At 42.5% G+C, this 18,655-nt stretch overlaps 1 protein-coding gene across 2 annotated transcripts in view; it reads left to right on the plus strand.

Moving 5' to 3' along the window:
* LOC140410616 (POZ-, AT hook-, and zinc finger-containing protein 1-like) overlaps positions 1-17,216 on the plus strand; it is a 139,080-nt gene extending 121,864 nt beyond the window's left edge. For both annotated transcript variants that reach the window (XM_072498933.1, XM_072498941.1), the window contains one exon: positions 1,412-17,216. In XM_072498933.1, coding sequence (XP_072355034.1) covers positions 1,412-1,914 — 503 coding nt within the window. In that variant the 3' untranslated portion in view covers positions 1,915-17,216. The remainder of the gene's footprint in view (positions 1-1,411) is intronic.
* The last annotated feature ends 1,439 nt before the right edge of the window (positions 17,217-18,655 follow it).

Below are 18,655 nucleotides of genomic sequence, written 5' to 3' on the forward strand. Positions count from 1 at the left end.
ATTATGGATATCACCGACACATGATGGGAAAGGTCAAGTAGATCAAGTTGCTTGCAGCACACAAATTGTCCAGCTCATGGTGACACAGTGGTTAGCACTGCTGCCTCACAATGCCAGGGATCCAGATTTGATTCTGGCCTTGGGTGACTGTGTGGAGTTTGCACTTTCTCCCTGTGCCTGAGTGGGTTTTCTCCGGGTGTTCAGGTTTCCTCCCACAGTCCAAAGATGTGCAGGTTAAGTCGATTGGCTATGATCAATGCACGGGGTTATTGGAATAGGTTGGGGAGTATGCCTGGGTAGAGTGCTCTTTGGGTTGGTCAGTGCAGACTCGATGGGCTGAACAGCCTCCTGCACTGCAGGGATCCAATGGATTTCATGGGAAAGATCCTGATGAATTATTTTGCACATCCCACTCCTTGCATTCTACCGTACCCGATTCACAATCACATGCCACCTTTTTAAATTGTATTGCTTCAGGTTGCGTGAACCTCAAAGATGATCATCATGAAAAAGTCTCCTAATTCCCTCAAAAGCTTCCTGCAGTGTGTCGTGGACCTGCAGTGACACGTGCAATGGATGTATTTTATTGGAAGCATCAAACAAGACTTTGGGGTAGATTACTTTCCAATAAAATCTTAGTTATCCTTTTAAAAAGATATCCAGCCACAACTCTTAACGTGTTGTTTTGTTACTATCCCTTTTGGTTTCTATGGATTTTTTTAAAAAGCTGCTTTTATTTTGTCACGTGTTTCCCCAGTTGAGAAAGCAAACAGGTAATCTGCTGCCAGGGATCTGAGACCAGATATCCATTATTGATTGTAGATTCCTGTGTTGCACTGACAATGGCACTGTGTGTCTCAGTGGCCCAGTAAGTTTGATCTTGGGAACTTCTGCCTCTCTCCATGTCTTTTTCATTACATCTTATGCTGGTGTCTGACTAAAATTGGAAACTTCCGTTGCCAGATTATGTGCACTAACCTATGACACTGCCATCGCTTTAACCTTTTGGAGGGCTGTGGAAAGAAGGGAATGACTAGATTTTTTTTTTGAGGATCTATACTCGTACACGAACAAAAAACAGGGTCTGTACTGTGGTGCATTATTATTCCAGGACGTTTCAACTGTTTCTGACCCTTCAAACAAATCCAAATATTGTAGTTCTTCCAAAATACTTCATTTAGTTTTAAGGCGTGCTTGTTGGTGAATTTTATGTGCAAACTATGTAAATGAATGTAAAGCGCTTGAATTGGAAATGATATTTTGTGAAGTAAAGCATGCTTTTAAGTCCATAGGTAGGGCGTTGGGTCAGGTCAGGGCATTGGATGGTGTGGAAGGCTGTGGTGCCTGATTTGCTTTTGTATTTCCTGTCACAAAATCTGTGACTAACATTGATTTTCTCATGTTTCTGCAGATGGTGAGATGGACGGGTTGAAGTGTCAGCATCAGGACTCGCAGGACAACTCTGACTCCTTTGGAGATCTCTCCGACATCAGTGACCTTAAATCTCCTCTGAAACACGACCAGGATGAGTCCTTTCAGTGTGACCTCAACAATGGGAAAATTAAAATCGAAGCCGGTACTGAGCAGTACACTGAACCGAAAAAATACACCTGCCCAGACTGCGGCTCAGTGTTTAAATCCAAGTCCTATCTGAACAAGCATATGCTAAAGGTCCACGTCAAGCCCACTGGGGGTGCACTGGCTGACTTGCCCACTGGCCTAAGCTCGCCCTTTTCACCCCAGCAAAACATGTCCCTCTTGGAGTCATTCGGGTTTCAGATTGTTCAGAATGCATTTGGCTCCACTTTGGCTGATCCTGAGCCTGATCCTGATCCTGGTCCTGATCCTGGTCCTGATCCTGGTCCTGGTCCAGAACCTGAACAGAGCACTGAGGACCCTGCAGAGCAGAAGTGAGGCCTCATCCAGGAACAGCTCCTCAAAGGACAAAAGATGGTCAGCGTTCAGTGAATGGCAGTGTTTTAAATTGTCTACATCTTTTAAAAAAAGACATCCAAAACAAAACACTGGATGATGGGAAAGGGTCCGTCGGGTGTTGTATCATCCTGACCATCAGACTTGGTGTTCTCCAGAGAATTTTCTTGGGTCGAAGATGGTTCCTTGCCCTTTCATATTAGGTGTCAGTTACCCCACAATTTGGATGCAGCAGGTGTATTTGTACCACATTCAGTATATGAATTGGGGGTTGTCTCCAGCAGCTGATTATTTCCAAAGAACTGCTTTTAATCAAATGGCCGCGTCATGTCCTTTCGGCAGACGTGCTCCCATGCCAGCTAACAAGCATCTGCCCAATGAAATTATTGAAGGGCGGAGCAGGTTTGAGGGGCTGACAGGCCTATTTCCTGCTCCTGTTTCTTATGTTCTTAAATGCTAAAAGTATACACTAAGTAGTCTTTTTTTAAATTTGAAGAGTGTGCTGAGGAATGAATTAGATACAAGAGTTAAATCAGTTTAGTACCAAATATTGAGTTTTTCCAAGAAATTGTAACTCAACCCCAGGAAAGAACAGCCCTTGCACAGGCCTTTGTTAGTTGTTAGGTGTCCTTTATACAATGGCTTAGATACACAGCTCACAGATTTATTGAGTGCTTTTGTGGATAGAAATTGGATGTTTGAGTCACCCATGGGGCTAGCCTGGATGTAAAGGGACATCCCATTACAGTGATGTCTTACAAAGGGCACTCCCAAGCTCCAAACTGCTGATCGCAATGCATGTAGCAATGCCACGTGTTTGTGTTGAATTTCGCTGTTTGGTACTCGATAACTAAATTGTGGGGGGGAAAACAATGTTGAAATGATCTCAGTCGGGGAATATTTGTGGACACATCGACAAGCACATTACCACACAATGATGAGACAAAATTCTAGTGACTTCTATTTAACCTACAGAGCATGCTGTCCAGTTCTAAAGTGAATGCAGTTGTTAACTGTTGTTGGAGAGAGAACCCACAACCTTTTACCCCCGGATGGTACCATGATTTGAGGTCCTGATATTTGGAAGTTTGAGTCCTTTTTTAAGCTCATATGCAAATTGATTCATTGATATACAAAAGCTCTTCCAACTGATCTGATTTTTAATGAAATCCCAAGTTAAAATTGCAGAAGGTGCATCACTTTCCTGTGCATCTTAACAATTGTGATCTCTTTTGACACCAGACACCAGCAGGCTGTTAGCCACCTCTTCAAAGCAGTGAATGACTGCGCACTCCACGAGGTGAAAACGTTCTGTTGGAAACTTTATATTAAGTAGATGAACTGGTTTTTTAAAAAAAGGATAGGAGCTAGAGATTAGCAAAGTGTTTTGTGTACAGATTATGTGAGTCTTGGGGTTTGCTTTCAAAGGCTTCAAGGTCAAGGAATGAAAATCCACAGGGCAGGAAAAGGCGCTTTTTTAATGTAGGTCAAGTCTTCAGAGGCAAGTGAACCAGATCTTCAGAAAGTTGATACCCAGTTAAATATATAGTTGGTTTTTATTCATGCTCATTTATCAACTAGCGATTGAGTTAAGTTTGGCTCTGCGGTTTTATTAACATGGCACTGTCTTTGTCTGGAACTAATGCCTTTGGATAAATAGAGGAAAAAGGAGCTTCATACAATTGCTGCCTTTATTGCAAACACCATACAATGTGATTTAAAAAAATTTTTTTAGTATCCAATTATTTTTTTTGCAATTAAGGGGCAATTTAGCGTGGCCAATCCACCTAACCTGCACATCTTTGGGTTGTGGGGGTGAAGCCCACGCAGACATGGGGAGAATGTGGAAACTCCACATGGACAGTGACCCAGGGCCGGGATTCGAACCCGGGTCCTCAGCACCGTGAGGCAGCAGTGCTAACCACTGCACCACCATGCCGCCCTTCAATGTGATTTTAACCTGTATTTCGTTTAAAAATGCGATGGGCTTTGAAATTGCAGATGGAGCATAGCAGAGGCTAAAAAAAAGGAACGACTGCTGCTTATTAACACCACAAATTAGGTGTTTGGCTAATATGAGATAAAACCATTCTCTTTAAAGTAGAAAGAAGTAAATGTCAGTTAAAATGGCAGATCCCTTCTGGCCCTAAAATGAAACTGGAAATTGCATTTTCTATGTATGGTGCAGTTCTCAATATCCAGATTAGTGACTCCAATCAGGATGGTCAGTCATTTTGAATCATGGAGCTGTGTGTCAGTTGCAGCTGGTTTGCGTGCTGCTGTACATTCCTGACAGGCTAGGATGTGGCTGTGCTGCATTTGAGAAATTCACATCTGGGGGAGAGAGAGCTACATCTCCTGCCTCAAATAAACATATTTTTGTGTCCCGTGTTAAGTTGTCTGCTGCATAGAGGGTGTGGATAGATATCCTTATTTCTTGTTATTTATGTTCCACATGGAGTCCTGTTGCTTGAAAGAACGTGGCACCTGAAATGAAAAGGAATCGGAGCGGGGCGGCGGGGGGGGATAGAGAGCAAAAAACATGCTTTTATTTAAAACAATACACTTCTGTTTACAAAATCCTTGTGGTCATGAGAACCAGTGTTTAAAATTGGCCATGTGGTTTGGTCAGTGAATTGCTTGAGGTGTCCTTGATGCAGGAGCCTACATGTACTTTTGAGTGATCCAGGCTGGTGTAATTCTGATCCAATCAAACAGCAGGGACTACTAAATCTGTTTTTTTTGTCCATTTCATTAGAGTTTCTGTAATTTATTTGGATGGGAATGAGCATTTTGTTGACATCTCCCATTTAAATTAATATTATGGATACTTTAGAGATATGTATTAAGTTATGTTTTGTCTTTGTTAAATATATATATATATATATATATATATATATATATATTTGGTGAGGTTTTGTACTAGGGAATAGAACACTTTTCTACTTGGGTAACGGATTAGTTTGGAGCACTTCCTCAGGTCAGGTCTGGCACAGATCCCGTGCTGTCACAACGTGCATCAAGTCCAAACTTCTCTGTTTCCATACCGCTATTCTTACAGATTCTGAGTGGAGTTTTTAACTTGTAGTGACTCATAGAACTGGATGGAAATGGTGCTAAATTCCCTTTGTTACTTCCTACACTTAAGAGAGAAGAGGGTCATTCATCCCATCTGTCGAGACAATGTTAATGACAAGGTCTCAGGTGATGGACAGTGCACGCACTACTGATTCACACTGCTCCCTTTTTCCTCCCTTGTATAAAAGTGCGGGAGCTTGTGCTGATTATTAGCAGTTATCCTTCATTTGTCAATGAATAACACGTATCCTGATAAACCTAGGAATAGTTTCCCAGTAAATGTTGTATTTAGATTAACATTTTCCACAGGCTGATTACATTTAAAAGGCTAATTTATTGTGTGTTCCTTGTCCCATTTGTTTATTGGTGTTGCCATCAAATCTGAATGAAATTGATTGAACTCCCAGATTTCTACCCTGGACAGTGGCACCTAGAATAATCTCAACCAGATTATAGTTATGGGTCTCATAAAAGACCCCACACTGACCCTGAACTAGGTCAGGGCAAGTGGGCTAGAGTTTCTGCTCCTAATTACTCAGTCAGTGAGTGGCTTTTGTTGGAAATGTGTAGGGACTTGGGAGTGTTTACGGGATCAGGGCTGGATATGATTTTCCTCCAATCACAGGTAAGTCCCATGTCAATATATATCCTGGTCACCGTGCACCAAGTGACCCTCCTAGAAATTGCTTATGTGGACATCAGGTGAGGACAGGATCGGGGTTGGCTGTCCTGGCCTCACTGCACACTTGAGAGCTCTGTTGCCATTCATTTTCCAGATTCACACACCAAGTGGACAAAGAACTAGAGGCTGCCCTACACCTGTAGAAATATGTCCAATATGCCTTTGAGAGAGTCGGGGGTGAACATTTGACAAATCTACAAACCCAAGATTCAACATTTGGCAAAAAGGCAAACCCAAGAACATTTAAAAAGGCTGCACAGCACAAAGAAATGGGAGGCTTTATATCCGAAATTCTGTATCATAAGAGTGGATGGAAAGTAAGGAGTATAGTTGGGTCTTTGAACCTGCTTTGTGATTATCAGGAATCAATGCTGCACAGATGTAAAGGGTTTTTATGAGAGTATTTGGATTATTTGGTTCCGCAGAAATGTTTTTGGATGAGAATAATATGAGGAGTGCATTTAATAAGGAAATACCTTTTCTTTAAAAAAAATAATAATTTCTGCCTTAACCTGGAGAAGCAATTGTTACTGTACTGATAAGCTCCTGAATGGAGTTTGATGTTACCAAAGAAAGGGTTGATCTGAGCTGGAAATTTAGTCTTGTGGAGTTTATTTGACTTGTGTTCAAACTGTGAGATGGCAGCTTTTAGAACTCTCAGTATTGGCCAATAAGATTAGAAATGGGAGGCTCTTTTCTTGAGCAGCTAGGAATGAATGGGGAGGAGATTTGAGGAGTATTCGGGCAGTGTTGTTTAAGTAAGGGGCGGCATGGCGGCGCAGTGGTTAGCACTGCTGCTTCACGCCATTGAGGACCCGGATTCGATCCCAGCCCTGGGTCACTGTCCATGTGGAGTTTGCACATTCCCCCTGTGCCTGCATGGGTCTCACTCCCACAAGCCAAAGATGTGCAGGGTAGATGGATTGGCCACTCTAAATTGCCCCTTAATTGGAAAAAGAATAGAAGAATTGGGTACTCTTTAAAAAAAGTTTGTTTTAAGTGTCTTTAAGTATACTGTTTCAAATTAATGATTTCTCAGCTTCCCCTTTCAACTGTTGCCCCCATTAGCAACGGGTAATTTGCAATTGGGCAGCTGCCATGTCTGTTACTGAATGGCAGGTGGTAGATACTTAGCAAATTAGAAACTGGGCACCTGCGGTTACCAAACAAGCCAGGAAAAGATGGACACAAAATCCAGAAGTTACTGTAAACATTGACCAATTAGATGAATTGCTGAGTTTGATGCTTCTAGGGTTGTTGCATTAGGGGAATTAAGTATTATGGATGCTGAAGAAACTTGGCGAGTAGTCTTTGAGAGGATCATTGTTCCTTGCGATACATGCCAAGGGTTTTATTACATTTATTTCAAACAAATATTTTTATTCCAATTTGTACTGAAGTCTGTGCATGTGCTGCAATTTTCACAATATGAGGAGCGCGATCCACGGTGCGCCGGAAAAGCAGCTCGCCGCTGCACAGAGTGGCCAATGAAAGCCGGGAGACCCTGCTCCTGGGATCTACCCGGCTCGCAACACCTCGCGAGATCCAACGCAACCTTGTGGGATGTTGCAATGTAAATCCTGCTCATTGTGGGTTGGATCACTTTTTGGTAAATCTGCATATTAGAACAAGACCGCTAGCCTCACTCTACTGTGCAGATTCCCGAGGTACCTGAGGCTTTGGGATTCACATCTTCTCCTCCGAGACCTTGTGCAAGCACCCCACAAACAGGGACCAGTTGGAACACCACTCATGGGGGTCTCCCAGGGGAATGGAGGGCCCCAGCTGCATGCTGTTTGGGCAGAGTGGTGCCTTGACACTGCTGGTGCCAACTGGGTACCCTGGAAGTGCTAGCCTGGCACCCTGGCAGTGTTAGCCTGGCACCCTAGCATTGCCACATGGGTGCCAACCTGGCAGTGCCTGTGCCAGCTAGCAATGCCACCTATGCACCTTGGCAGTGTCAGGCTGGCACACATTTTTTGCACACGTGCGCGATCAGGCCGGGGGTGCCCTGTGTGGGTGTTTGTGGGGGGGGGTTAAGGATCACTTCAGACAGCGTCTCGCTACACTGGAGAGTTCCGGCGTGCGGAGCTCCCCACTGTAAAAAAAAAAAACAGGGCTATGTGCGGCCTCGATCGTGCGTTCCCCGTTCAAGCACCTTGTACAACGCATGTCGTGTTGAATAGCCACGTGATTCTCGACCATGTCAGCGCCGGGAAACACGCGGCTAGGGGACTTTGGGAGATCGCACAGAGAGTCTCGTGTACTGCATGTTTGTCACTATCTTTCAGGAAGAAACAACGGCCAGGGTCACAGGCAGGAAGAGAGTACTCCCCAAGCTCTTAAAATAATTTAACATTGTAAAAGGCACAGTATCTTCTATGGGTATGAAAGGTTTTGGTGATAAGCAGGGAATTGAAAATGCTATTGCTGTGGCTGCAGCAAGGTAGGTTTGGACTATATGGGCTAATTCTATATCTCCCGCCTCAAATGGCCATGTGATTAAGTTCTGTGCTGCATAGAGACCTGATTTTTTTAGGTTTCTGAATTACTCTGTTGATGTAAGTTACAAGGATAGACAGTCAGCTTGCTCCAGGCATGCCCCAGACTCACCATTGATCTTCAGAATAGTCAGGGGGCTGAGGGCTGGGTCAAATATGTTTGTTTTCCTGTCCTGTATCTAGCTATCCGGTCCCATATTGGATAGCAATAGGGTGCGGCACTCTTCGTGGCTGGGAGCTGAATTGGGATGCAGCACCTGTTTGCTATCCAATGACTTCTTACAGAAAGCACGTGCATACAGACATTGTGAGAGAACAGATTTGGCAACATTTTTGCTGGACACTGATTTAATCATGCAGACAGAGCTGGCAGTAAACTCTTTTTTAATAAGCTGGATTAGGTTTGTTGCAAGAAATTTAGAGCACAGACACAGACCATTCAGCCCAACTGGCCTATGCTAGTTTCCACAAAAAAACCCGCTGTCCTTATTTATCTAACCCTCTGAGCAGAACCTATTGCTTTCTCCACATTAACTTAGTTACCTTACCCTTTAATGTATCTATGCTATTTGTCTCAGCCACTCCATATGGTAGCAAATTCCACATTTTAACCACTCTCTGGGTGCTTATCTTACATTTATGACCTCTAACGTTTGGATACTCTTACAAGTAGAAACATGAACAACTTCATTGAGTCCTTTTGTTATTTTGAAGACCTCCAAAAGGTCACCCCTCAGTCTTTTCCAGAGAGAAAAGTGCCCCATCCTTTGCCCTCACTTCAGTTATCCTCTGAAAATATGCACCTTCTGCAGTGCTTCTATACCCTTTGTGTAACATAGGGACCAGAATGATGTGTATTCTAGGTGTGGTCTAACCAAGGTTTTATTCAGATTTAACTTAACCTCTCTGCTTTTCAATTCTGTTGTTCCTCTAGAAGTTCTTCTTCTTGGAAGATGTATTTCTATTCTCTGGAATTGTACCTGGAGCTGTGTAGATCTGTCCAACACTGCTGGAGAAGCTCAGCTTGGTTCCTGGTAGTCCAAATGCAGAACTGAAGCCTGGATGCTTGGTTTTGCCTATCAGGGCACTCTTGTCAGGTGGTGCTGCTGAGGAAGGAGCAGTGGTGTGCCCAGCAGATGTCAGTCATGGTTCAGTGGGTAGCTCTGAGTTCCTCCTGAGTGAGAAGGGAGTCCCACGCCAGAGGCCTGAACTCAAAAACCTAGGCACCCACTGAAGTGCTCAGGGAGTTCTGCACTGTCAGCTGGGCTGTCATTCGAACGAGATGTTGAGGCTTTGTCTGCTCCAGCAAGCAGATGTAAAGCTCCCATGTTGGGGAGTAATTGCGCAATAACTTGGCTAATATTTACCCCCAGTCAACCGAACTCGAACAGATCGACCATTATCATATTGCTGTTTGTGAGAGCTGGCTGTGTGCTAATAGGCTACTGTGTTTCCTACATTACAGTAATGACTACAGTTCAAAAGTACTTCAATGGCTGTGAAACATTTTGGAACATCCTGACATCATGAAAAGCATACGATAAATGCAGGTCTTTCTTGCAATCTGACTTCGTTGAATAGTTCATTCTCCAAGGAACCGGTGGCCCAAACATCCAGGGGCGATGCAGCAGTTAAACTGACCAGAAAGATGGTTTTGTTGGTGAGGACCCCACCTGGCCCTGTATTGAGTTTCACAGATCAGAAAGGTTCTGTGATTAACCCCTGATAAGTATTGATGGTGGACCAAGAACAAGTTCTGTTTGTGATTATTACCCACTCGTTAACTGCTCCTAGACACTGTACATAAACATAGATGAGGACATGATCATGCTTGGCAGCAGTGGTTGAGTAGCTCTCACTCATTATCGAGACTTCAACATGAATGTAGACTTGAGCCAAGGTCCAGGAGGGCCGTGGAGCCCATAAAATGTGGGGAGGGCAGTGATGGTGAGGACTAACTAAATACAAATTATATTATTTTCTCCCTCTTTTCATATTAAAATCTTTGAAGAAGAATCCGGCAATAGGCAGCTGCTCATGTTACTGGAACTGTATGTTGTAGGCCTCATTTGGATTCTGCAGTTAAGGTCTAAAGCGATTTGAGTGAACCTCACTTGTTCTGCGATACCATCTAGTGGCTGCCTGAATACTAGCAGCCAACTGCAATAGGGCATAAAGAACAGACAAAACACAGACGCAACCTCGATAAAGCCATGGTGAGTTCCAGGTGTCTGTTCACTGCTATATTTGGAGTTGATGTTGCAGTTTCTCCCAGTGATAGTTGGGTGCGGGCAGAAATGCTGCATGAAGTGACTGGAGAAATTATTTTCTACATTTATGCCATCTCTCAGCTTGTCCTCTGCAGAATTTGTGAAAAGTACAAAAGGAGATACTTGTACTTCCACAGGACTTTTAAGTGACAGTCCCGGCTCTGTTTATCGTTATTCTATGTAATATTGTAAATATGTTCTTTAGAAACGGGTAAGTGACTTTGTTAGATCGTAGAATGAAACAGCGCAGAAGGAGCTCGTTTGGCACATCATCCCTGTGCCAGCTCCATGGTAGATCTGCTCTTTCCCCATAGCCAGATAAATCTCTTCAATTCATGTGCTCATCTCTTGAAGATTACTGTTGAATCTTGTTTTTCTTTTTAAAAAGTTTCCTCGTGTCACCTCTGGCTCTTTTTAACCCCGTGTCCTCTAGTTACCAACTTTCCTGCCACCTGTACTCCTTCATTTTATCAAAGCTGTTCATGATTTTGAACATCTCTGTCAAATCTTTTAACCCTCTCGTTTTAAGATCAACCACAGCTTTTCCGCGTAACTGAAATCTCTTTTTAATGATACAGTTCGAGTAAGTCTCTTGCATCTCTCCAAGGCCATGAGAACCACATCTCTCTAAGGCCTTGAAAACTGCTCATTGTAGAGAAAACCAAGAGTGAATGCAAGCCAAAGCTCAGGCTGGGATACTCTTCGCTGCTGGTGTTTTTTTGACTATGCGATGCATCACAGCTGAGCTCAACCCTGTCATCACCCCAATATCCATTCCTGTGAACTCACTGTGTGACTAATAATCAGGAGCAATCTGGAATCTCATTCTAATGCTAAGCTGACATGTCCCAACATCACAGGCGTGGAATCTGTATGACTGCAATGTTATATTTGCTCATTAGACTGCCAGGGCAGCTTGGCATTTTAATTAACCTATGAAATTGCAGGTCTTTTGCAGTGCTTTGATGCATCTAGCTGAACTATTTGAGAGTAATCCTCCCTGCTGTTCTTGGTCATTTCATTGCTGTTCAAATGGTCGATAGCCTGCATCATGGAAGCTGCCATTGGTTCTTATGACAATAGTTAACCCCCCCAAGAAAATTTCAACACAGTTAGTGCTATTAGATACACCCCTCCCAATGACAATAGTTAACCCTCCTAAAAATATTTTGACATAGTTAGTGCTATTAGATACTCCGCTCCCAATGGCCCACCTTGTCTTCTGTGTACTTTTGCACGCCTATTCATGGTCACTTTACTGATACAAACTCTTTTGTTTCCAGATTTTCTAAACTGAATTTAAATTCTCAAATTTCCAAGATGTATTTTGAAGACCCATCCTCTGCATTACCAGTTCAATAACATAACCTCTAAACCAACTATTTGATCAGTGTACAACTGTGTGTGATTATACAGTATTGTTTATTAAAGCAAATCTAAAAATGGACTGAATCTGGGATTGAGCGAGTTACCCATATATCATATCTTGGTGTCTTGTGTGGAAACGCACCCTGGGGTAGGCAAAACTGCTGTAAGCACGCACATTCTTGTTTGTTCATGCTTGATGAAGAATTTTAACTACCAATATAAACTAACCTAGGAATGCTGTCATTAGGGTTTGTCTGCTGTGTAAAGGTTGTTGGAAAGCATCGCGCTAAATCAACTTGAACTGTGATGTAATAAATCCAGTTCTAGCTATTGGCCTTCCAAAGTCAAATCAAACTTGAGTTTGGAGAGTACATTCTGAACCCTATCAATACTGGCCTTATGTACTCTCAGGTACAAGCCAGTCATCAATTCTGGAAGAGTATAATGGGATGAATTGACAGTATTGCAACATAGCTGACTTAGTGCTCTTTTTATTTCCAAGTGCACTTGATGACGCAAAGTTTTTAAGATTATGGATCTTTTCTGTCCAGGGGGAAAGTAATTGGTGGTATGTGACATGAATCATAAATCGAGCACATTTCTGCAAATGTGATGCTTTTAGCATGCTTTGTGGTTTCAGAGTAATAATGTTGCACTAAAACAAAGTCATGGAGGCACTGACTTTGCTAGCTAATTACTTGCCTTTCTGACTGGATAAAATCCCAGCAAATCTGATTTTAAGATTCTCTTTCTGAAATGGCCAAAATTTGTATTGCAGCATCCTGTGAGAGGGTTAGGGAATAGTTAAGTGCTGATGCACCATAATACACTGGAATGCTTTCTTTACTGTGATTACATACTGTCAAAATTCAATATTTAAAACTCCCGTTTTAAAGGTAGAATTTGCTGGTGCTTTAATTTGCCAGGCCCAAGCTATTACTGGTGAAGGTTATTTCATCAAATTGAATGGGTTCTCCCAGGTGATCGCATCATTCTCATCTGCCTTTTTGATAGATTTGTTCATTACTGGTGAATATTATCAAGTAGTACTACAGAAATGTATCAAACATTGATGCATTTACACCATTTTCTGCAGAAGTGAAAGCAGATCTGTATGTTAGCCTTGTGAATGGGCAATTCATTTGCACCCATTCTGTCTGCAATCATTTCCATCTCTTCTTACTCATTCTGCCCCATGTTTCCCCTCTCCCTCAATAACTCTGGCGTCTCTAATGTTTAGCATCTGTGAATTCACTAGTTGGTACTGCATTATCAACCTGATTCAGGTGGCAACTTGTTAGGACGAAAATTAAAAGAGTTCATCCAGGAATTGATTGCAGTTTGGACTGGGCAGATTTTGCACTTAAAGTCAACTCAGTAGCGTGATGCAGGAGTGTGTTCTTCAATCCATAGCTTGAAATGTAAACTCTGCTCAGTTGACTCGTGTCAGCATCCCTCATGTGCAAAGCAGGGAAAATTTGACTGCATTGGAACAGCTTCACAGGTGCAGAACTTGTGCAGTTTTACTCTGGCTTGAAGATTTTCCTCTGTCGTGATGTTATGCCGATTCAGTATTTCTGAATACTAGTGGAATCTCAATGTGAAAACTCCCTCATTCTCCTCAAACCCCTTCCTAAGAAGCGTTTTGATACCTGTCCTCTGTAACACTGCTGGCAAATCACTGATGAAAATGCCTCTGATAATCAGTGTCATTGGAGGCAGGACAATACAGTGATCAGGAAACCAGTCTCACCTGATGCTGTATCTGACTATTCACTCCACACAATCAAAGCAATAAGACGTATGTTCGGTGAAGTTGTTATTTTCTTTTCCCCGTTTGACGAACTCTTCCCCCATCCCAACTCCTCTCACCTCACCAGTTCCTTCCCCAAGGTTGGCAACTGACGGCATGTACATCGCTGCTGTTAACATTGTATTTTGCCAATAGGTAAGAGCAACAATTTAGGGACACTGAGTCAGGAGCCTGCTTCCTATATCCATCCCTTTAGGAGCTCTAAGGATGAGCAGCCTTGGCTGAGAGCAAGCTAAGAGAGTATACATGTGGGGAATTGAAACACGATTTCAAGGCTGGTGCAAAAGATAGTGCCCGGGGCTCCAGCACACAAAGTAAACTCATAAGTGATGGATAATAGTTCTTGGGAGTGTTTTGCTCCTGATTTATTAGTGGGGGTGGATTGTACATTAGCTTAAGTCCTTTTATTCTTAACATGTACAATAATGGGTAAATGGATGGAAAATCAGAGATTTGAATGCTAAATATTTGAGCCAGTTTGTATGCAATATCTGAAACTTCATTCTGTTATACCTATAACTGCTTGCTACCTGTGTTCTATTTGTAATGTGTGCAGGTTTGGTAGACCTTGATAAATTTCCCGAGTGCGTGCTACAAGCCTCCGTGATGCAAACAAATGTTATATCGATCATGTAACTGTTTCAGAAATTTTTTTTTTTCCTTTCAGTGGGTTGTTCAGTACTATGTACAGGCCCTGATTTGATTACAGAGCTACTTGAGAGAAGAGCCTTTGTTCTGGTCTATGATGGCTTGTAAACTGTAGAAAGCTAAAGTAGATGATGTAATGTAATCTGTTCAATATTTTTATACTATGGATGTCGGGGAGAAGAAGAGTAACACTTTATGAAGTCAGATTAGCGTATTCATGACCTCCTAAAGAACTACCTTTAGTTTGTGTTTTCATGTAATTAAAAACAACTTTTTAAATACAGTATGTTTAATAGTAGTCTGTGTGTCTTTATTATTTTAACTGTGTTTTATACCATTAGAGTAGTGGGATATTGAGTTTATCTCACAGGAGAGACCAATCCTATTAATCCCTATTCGTGGCTTTTATCCATGGATTGAAGAGTTCTGGCACTCAGACCAGAGATATATTCCACTATTCCCATTTATATGGATTGTATTTTAATTAACTTGAAAAGTAGTAACTACTGTATTGCTTTCAGTTTGTTAGGTTGACTACAGGTAAATTAGTGGCTCAGATTCACTGTTGTTCTGAATTGAATCATATGTCAGCGCAGCATTGTCACTAGAATTTCAATGAATTGTGAAAGGTGGGCATTTGGAAGTTCCTTACTTGAATTGAAGACACACCGCAGTACCATTGTAGATGTTGTCCTTCATGTCATTGTCTACATCTAGAGAGAGAATATGTCAAGCTGTAGAATATGCTAGGATAGCCTCTTGGGTCCAAACAAATCACAGCTACAATTTGCAGCCAATTCACATATTTCAGAGGAGCAAGTTCTTACATTTTGGCCAATCGAATGTAGTCAGCTGGGTAGAGCATCACTCTTTGTTGGGGGTGGAGAAGGCATAGTAATTGTCATAGACCATATTGGAAATTGAAGTAGTTTGGATTTTTGCGGGGGGGGGGGGGCTGCCCTTTTATTTATTTAAGATACCTTATAATGACTGGTCCAGACATATCACAGTGGTGTAGCTTGAAGCCAACTCATAACACCCAGCACAACTGGTTTGGGGAATAACTTTCTGCACAGCTATTCTGTGGGCTTCAAGGGAAGTGTAACTTACAGCATGTAGAATAGTGCCACTTTTTTTTCTATTTCTCCTATCTCTTTCCAGGCAAGATGTGCAATGTTCTCTCCAGCAACATAACTAAGATCTGGCTAAGCTGTCTCTGAATTAGGATGCATGTAGTGTGCTTGGCATTGGAGACAGATCAGAAATTTCAAACACTATTTCCGTTGCAGAAGACTGAATGCATCTAAACTCAAAATCTCCAGTCTTTCCCTGTATCAAGTAGGCTGTGCTTTTCAGCACAGTAAACCAGGTTTTACTGTAACAATACAGTGTTCTACGAAGTATGCAGTTCCTCCTTGCCCTCTCTGTAGAAACTCCACTTGCAGCCACGTAGAAGATAACAAAAGCAAGGGGCCAGTAATGGCACTTCGCAAGAAGTCAATCAATCATTTGGAGAAGGGATTGTCCATACTCATTTATCATGGGTTGTTGATGTGATATAGCAGATTGCGAAATGTCTGAGAATTGTTGAAAAAAGCCTTTTACTCTGTCGCAAAACTCTCCTGAAACAATTAATTGATATTCAGTATAACCAGTGATTGCCATGTAAGGCGGTTCATTTTGAGAATTTAAGGGGCAGGGAAAGAAATCAAATAGCAAATGCGATGGTTACATGCCAATGAGTCGGCAACGCAGCCCCAATCGATGCTTGAATGGCTTTGATACCAAGTAGCTGTGCCTCATCAACCATTTTATGTTGGCATTCCGATCATGCAATATGTCTATTCACTGTACTGTTGACTGCTGTTTAGTTGCAGTGATGCAATTTGTCTATAGGCTTAACCATGATGAATAGGAGGAGAACCAATGAATTTTTAATGTCATCATAGTGGTGGTATGTTTTCCTAACCACCCACTTCAATCGTCATCTCCCTGCTCTGATAAACCAGCGGGTGTCCAAGCTTTTCACCTTTTGTGAGTCACTCGGATACATACCATGGAACCTCAGGTACCACTTATTAACCTACATATAACCCATCCCAACAGGTCATGGAATTCTGGTTCACCCACCATGGGGGCGGCAGGACTAAAGAACATCTTTCACACCCACAGAGCCACAATATCCAAACGCACAAAACTGCAAGTATCAGTAACGGGAGTGAGTTGCCTGAGCTTCATGGGGCTAGATCGGTGGGGTCTTTGGGCTGCATGTGATTTGGACACCCCAGCAACCCCCCACGCACACACAACCTTTGGTCTTGTCTGGTAATATAAAGGAAAATACTGAAATAAAGCTAGCTGCGAGAATGTTTTAGCCATATTTATGTATATAAGATAATTCAAAAATCTGACCACACTAGTTATACATAAGAAAAATGCACCTGCTTTATCTTATTTTGTTAAATTCGGATATTAATTGTGAAGTTCGTGCAGACTATACATGCGTGCTAAAGACCGGTTACTATGTGCCTTCAACGGGATATAATATATATATATATATATATATATATAAACTATCTATCTATATATATATATATATATATATATATTGTACTAACATACACACTGTATAATACTGTTGATTGGAGTACAGTTTATATGCAAGAATTCTGTTCTTAGTCTACAATATTTGTATCATTTATTCCAATCATTCTGAATCAGATTTGAAAACTAGCAATGTTATCCTGATTGTCTGTTACTAAAATAGAAGTGTTTTTATTTCCGTTTGGTAAAGTGACTGAGCACATGCCTTTCCCGCAGGTATGTATAGCTTTTTGTACTAGCTTGCAAGTTATATTCTCTGTATCATGTACCTACAGGGATGGATGTAATCATATGACTTATTAATAAATGTCTAGAGTTAATATGGAGTGTTTATTTCTTCATCCAGTGGGTCTTCTCTGCTGCTACTCACAGTGAATCGTTGCATTGTATCTTCCATTGCATTGCATCTTCTGCGTGTCTGTCCTCTCGCTCATGTCCATGGTGTTCCCTCTTTTACTCCCCTCTTTTATGTGCTGTTTCTGTGTGATTTCTTCTCATTCTCAGGTGGGTTTTTGGTAAGGTGACAAATGGCGCACGCGATGTAATCAAAGATGACCCAAAACTTTTATCCGTTTAATCACCACCATGCCATCTCTCCTGCCCTCCTCTCAACCTGCGGCCTTTCGCCCTCACTACTTTGCCTTGCCTACTACCTTGACCAACCCTGCACGCGCCCCCCCCCCCCCCATTCATTGCCCCTACAAGTACTTAATCCTGATACCTCATCCTGCTTTGTACCCAGCCCTTGCCAGTCCCAGCCTAATCACCGTGCCCTCCCAGGTGTTGTACCTTCATGATGTGGGAGCTGGCGGACCCCATTGTGGTTTGTAGTGAACACATTTGTAGCAAATGTTGGTTGCTTGAGGAACTTCGACTCAGAGTTGATCAGCTGGAGATTGAGCTTTGGATGCTACAACTCATCAGGGAGGAGGAGAGTTTTACCTGGACACTGTTTCCAGAGACAGTCACACTTAGATTAATTACTTGAATTCTCTCAGGGACAGGATGGTGTGACTATGAATGAGGCAGGTAGAGGGATCCAGGAGGTAGGGTTGTAGGAGCCTCATTCCTTGTCCAACAGGCTTGAGGTTCTTGCTCCCTGTGTGGATGAGAGCGGGGACTGTAGGAAGGATGAGCAAAATGGCCACAGCACCGTGGTACAGGGAGCCATTCAAGTGGGGGGAGATAAAAGAAATGTAATCGGGGTTAGTATAGTTAGGGGCATAGACACTGTTCTCTGTGACCAGGGTCAAGAGTCCCAAAGGTTGTGGGTGGCACGGTGGTGCAGTGGTTAGCACTGCTGCCTCACGGCGCCGAGGTCCCAGGTTTGATCCCGGCTCTGGGTCACTGTCCGTGTGGAGTTTGCACATTCTCAATGTGTGTGCGTGGTTTTCGCCCCCACAACCCAAAGATGTACAGGGTAGGTAGATTGCCACACTAAATTGTCCCTTAATTGGAAACAATGAATTGGGTACTCTAAATTTATTTTTTAAAAGAGTCCTGAAGGTTACGTTGCCTACCTGGTGCTCGGGTTCAGGATTTCTCATCTGGCTGCAGAGGAACTTGGAGTGGGAGGGTAAAGAACAAGTTGTCCACACAGGTACCAACGACATAGGTAGAACAAGGATAGAGGTTATGCTGAAGGAATATGAGCAGCAAGGGGCTAAATTAAAAAGCAGAACCAAAAAGGTAATAATCTCTGGATTATTACCTGAACCATGAGCTAATTGGCACAGAGTCAATAAGATTAAAGAGGTAC

This window comes from Scyliorhinus torazame, chromosome 1, assembly GCF_047496885.1.
Source record: "Scyliorhinus torazame isolate Kashiwa2021f chromosome 1, sScyTor2.1, whole genome shotgun sequence".
NCBI lineage: Eukaryota > Metazoa > Chordata > Chondrichthyes > Carcharhiniformes > Scyliorhinidae > Scyliorhinus > Scyliorhinus torazame.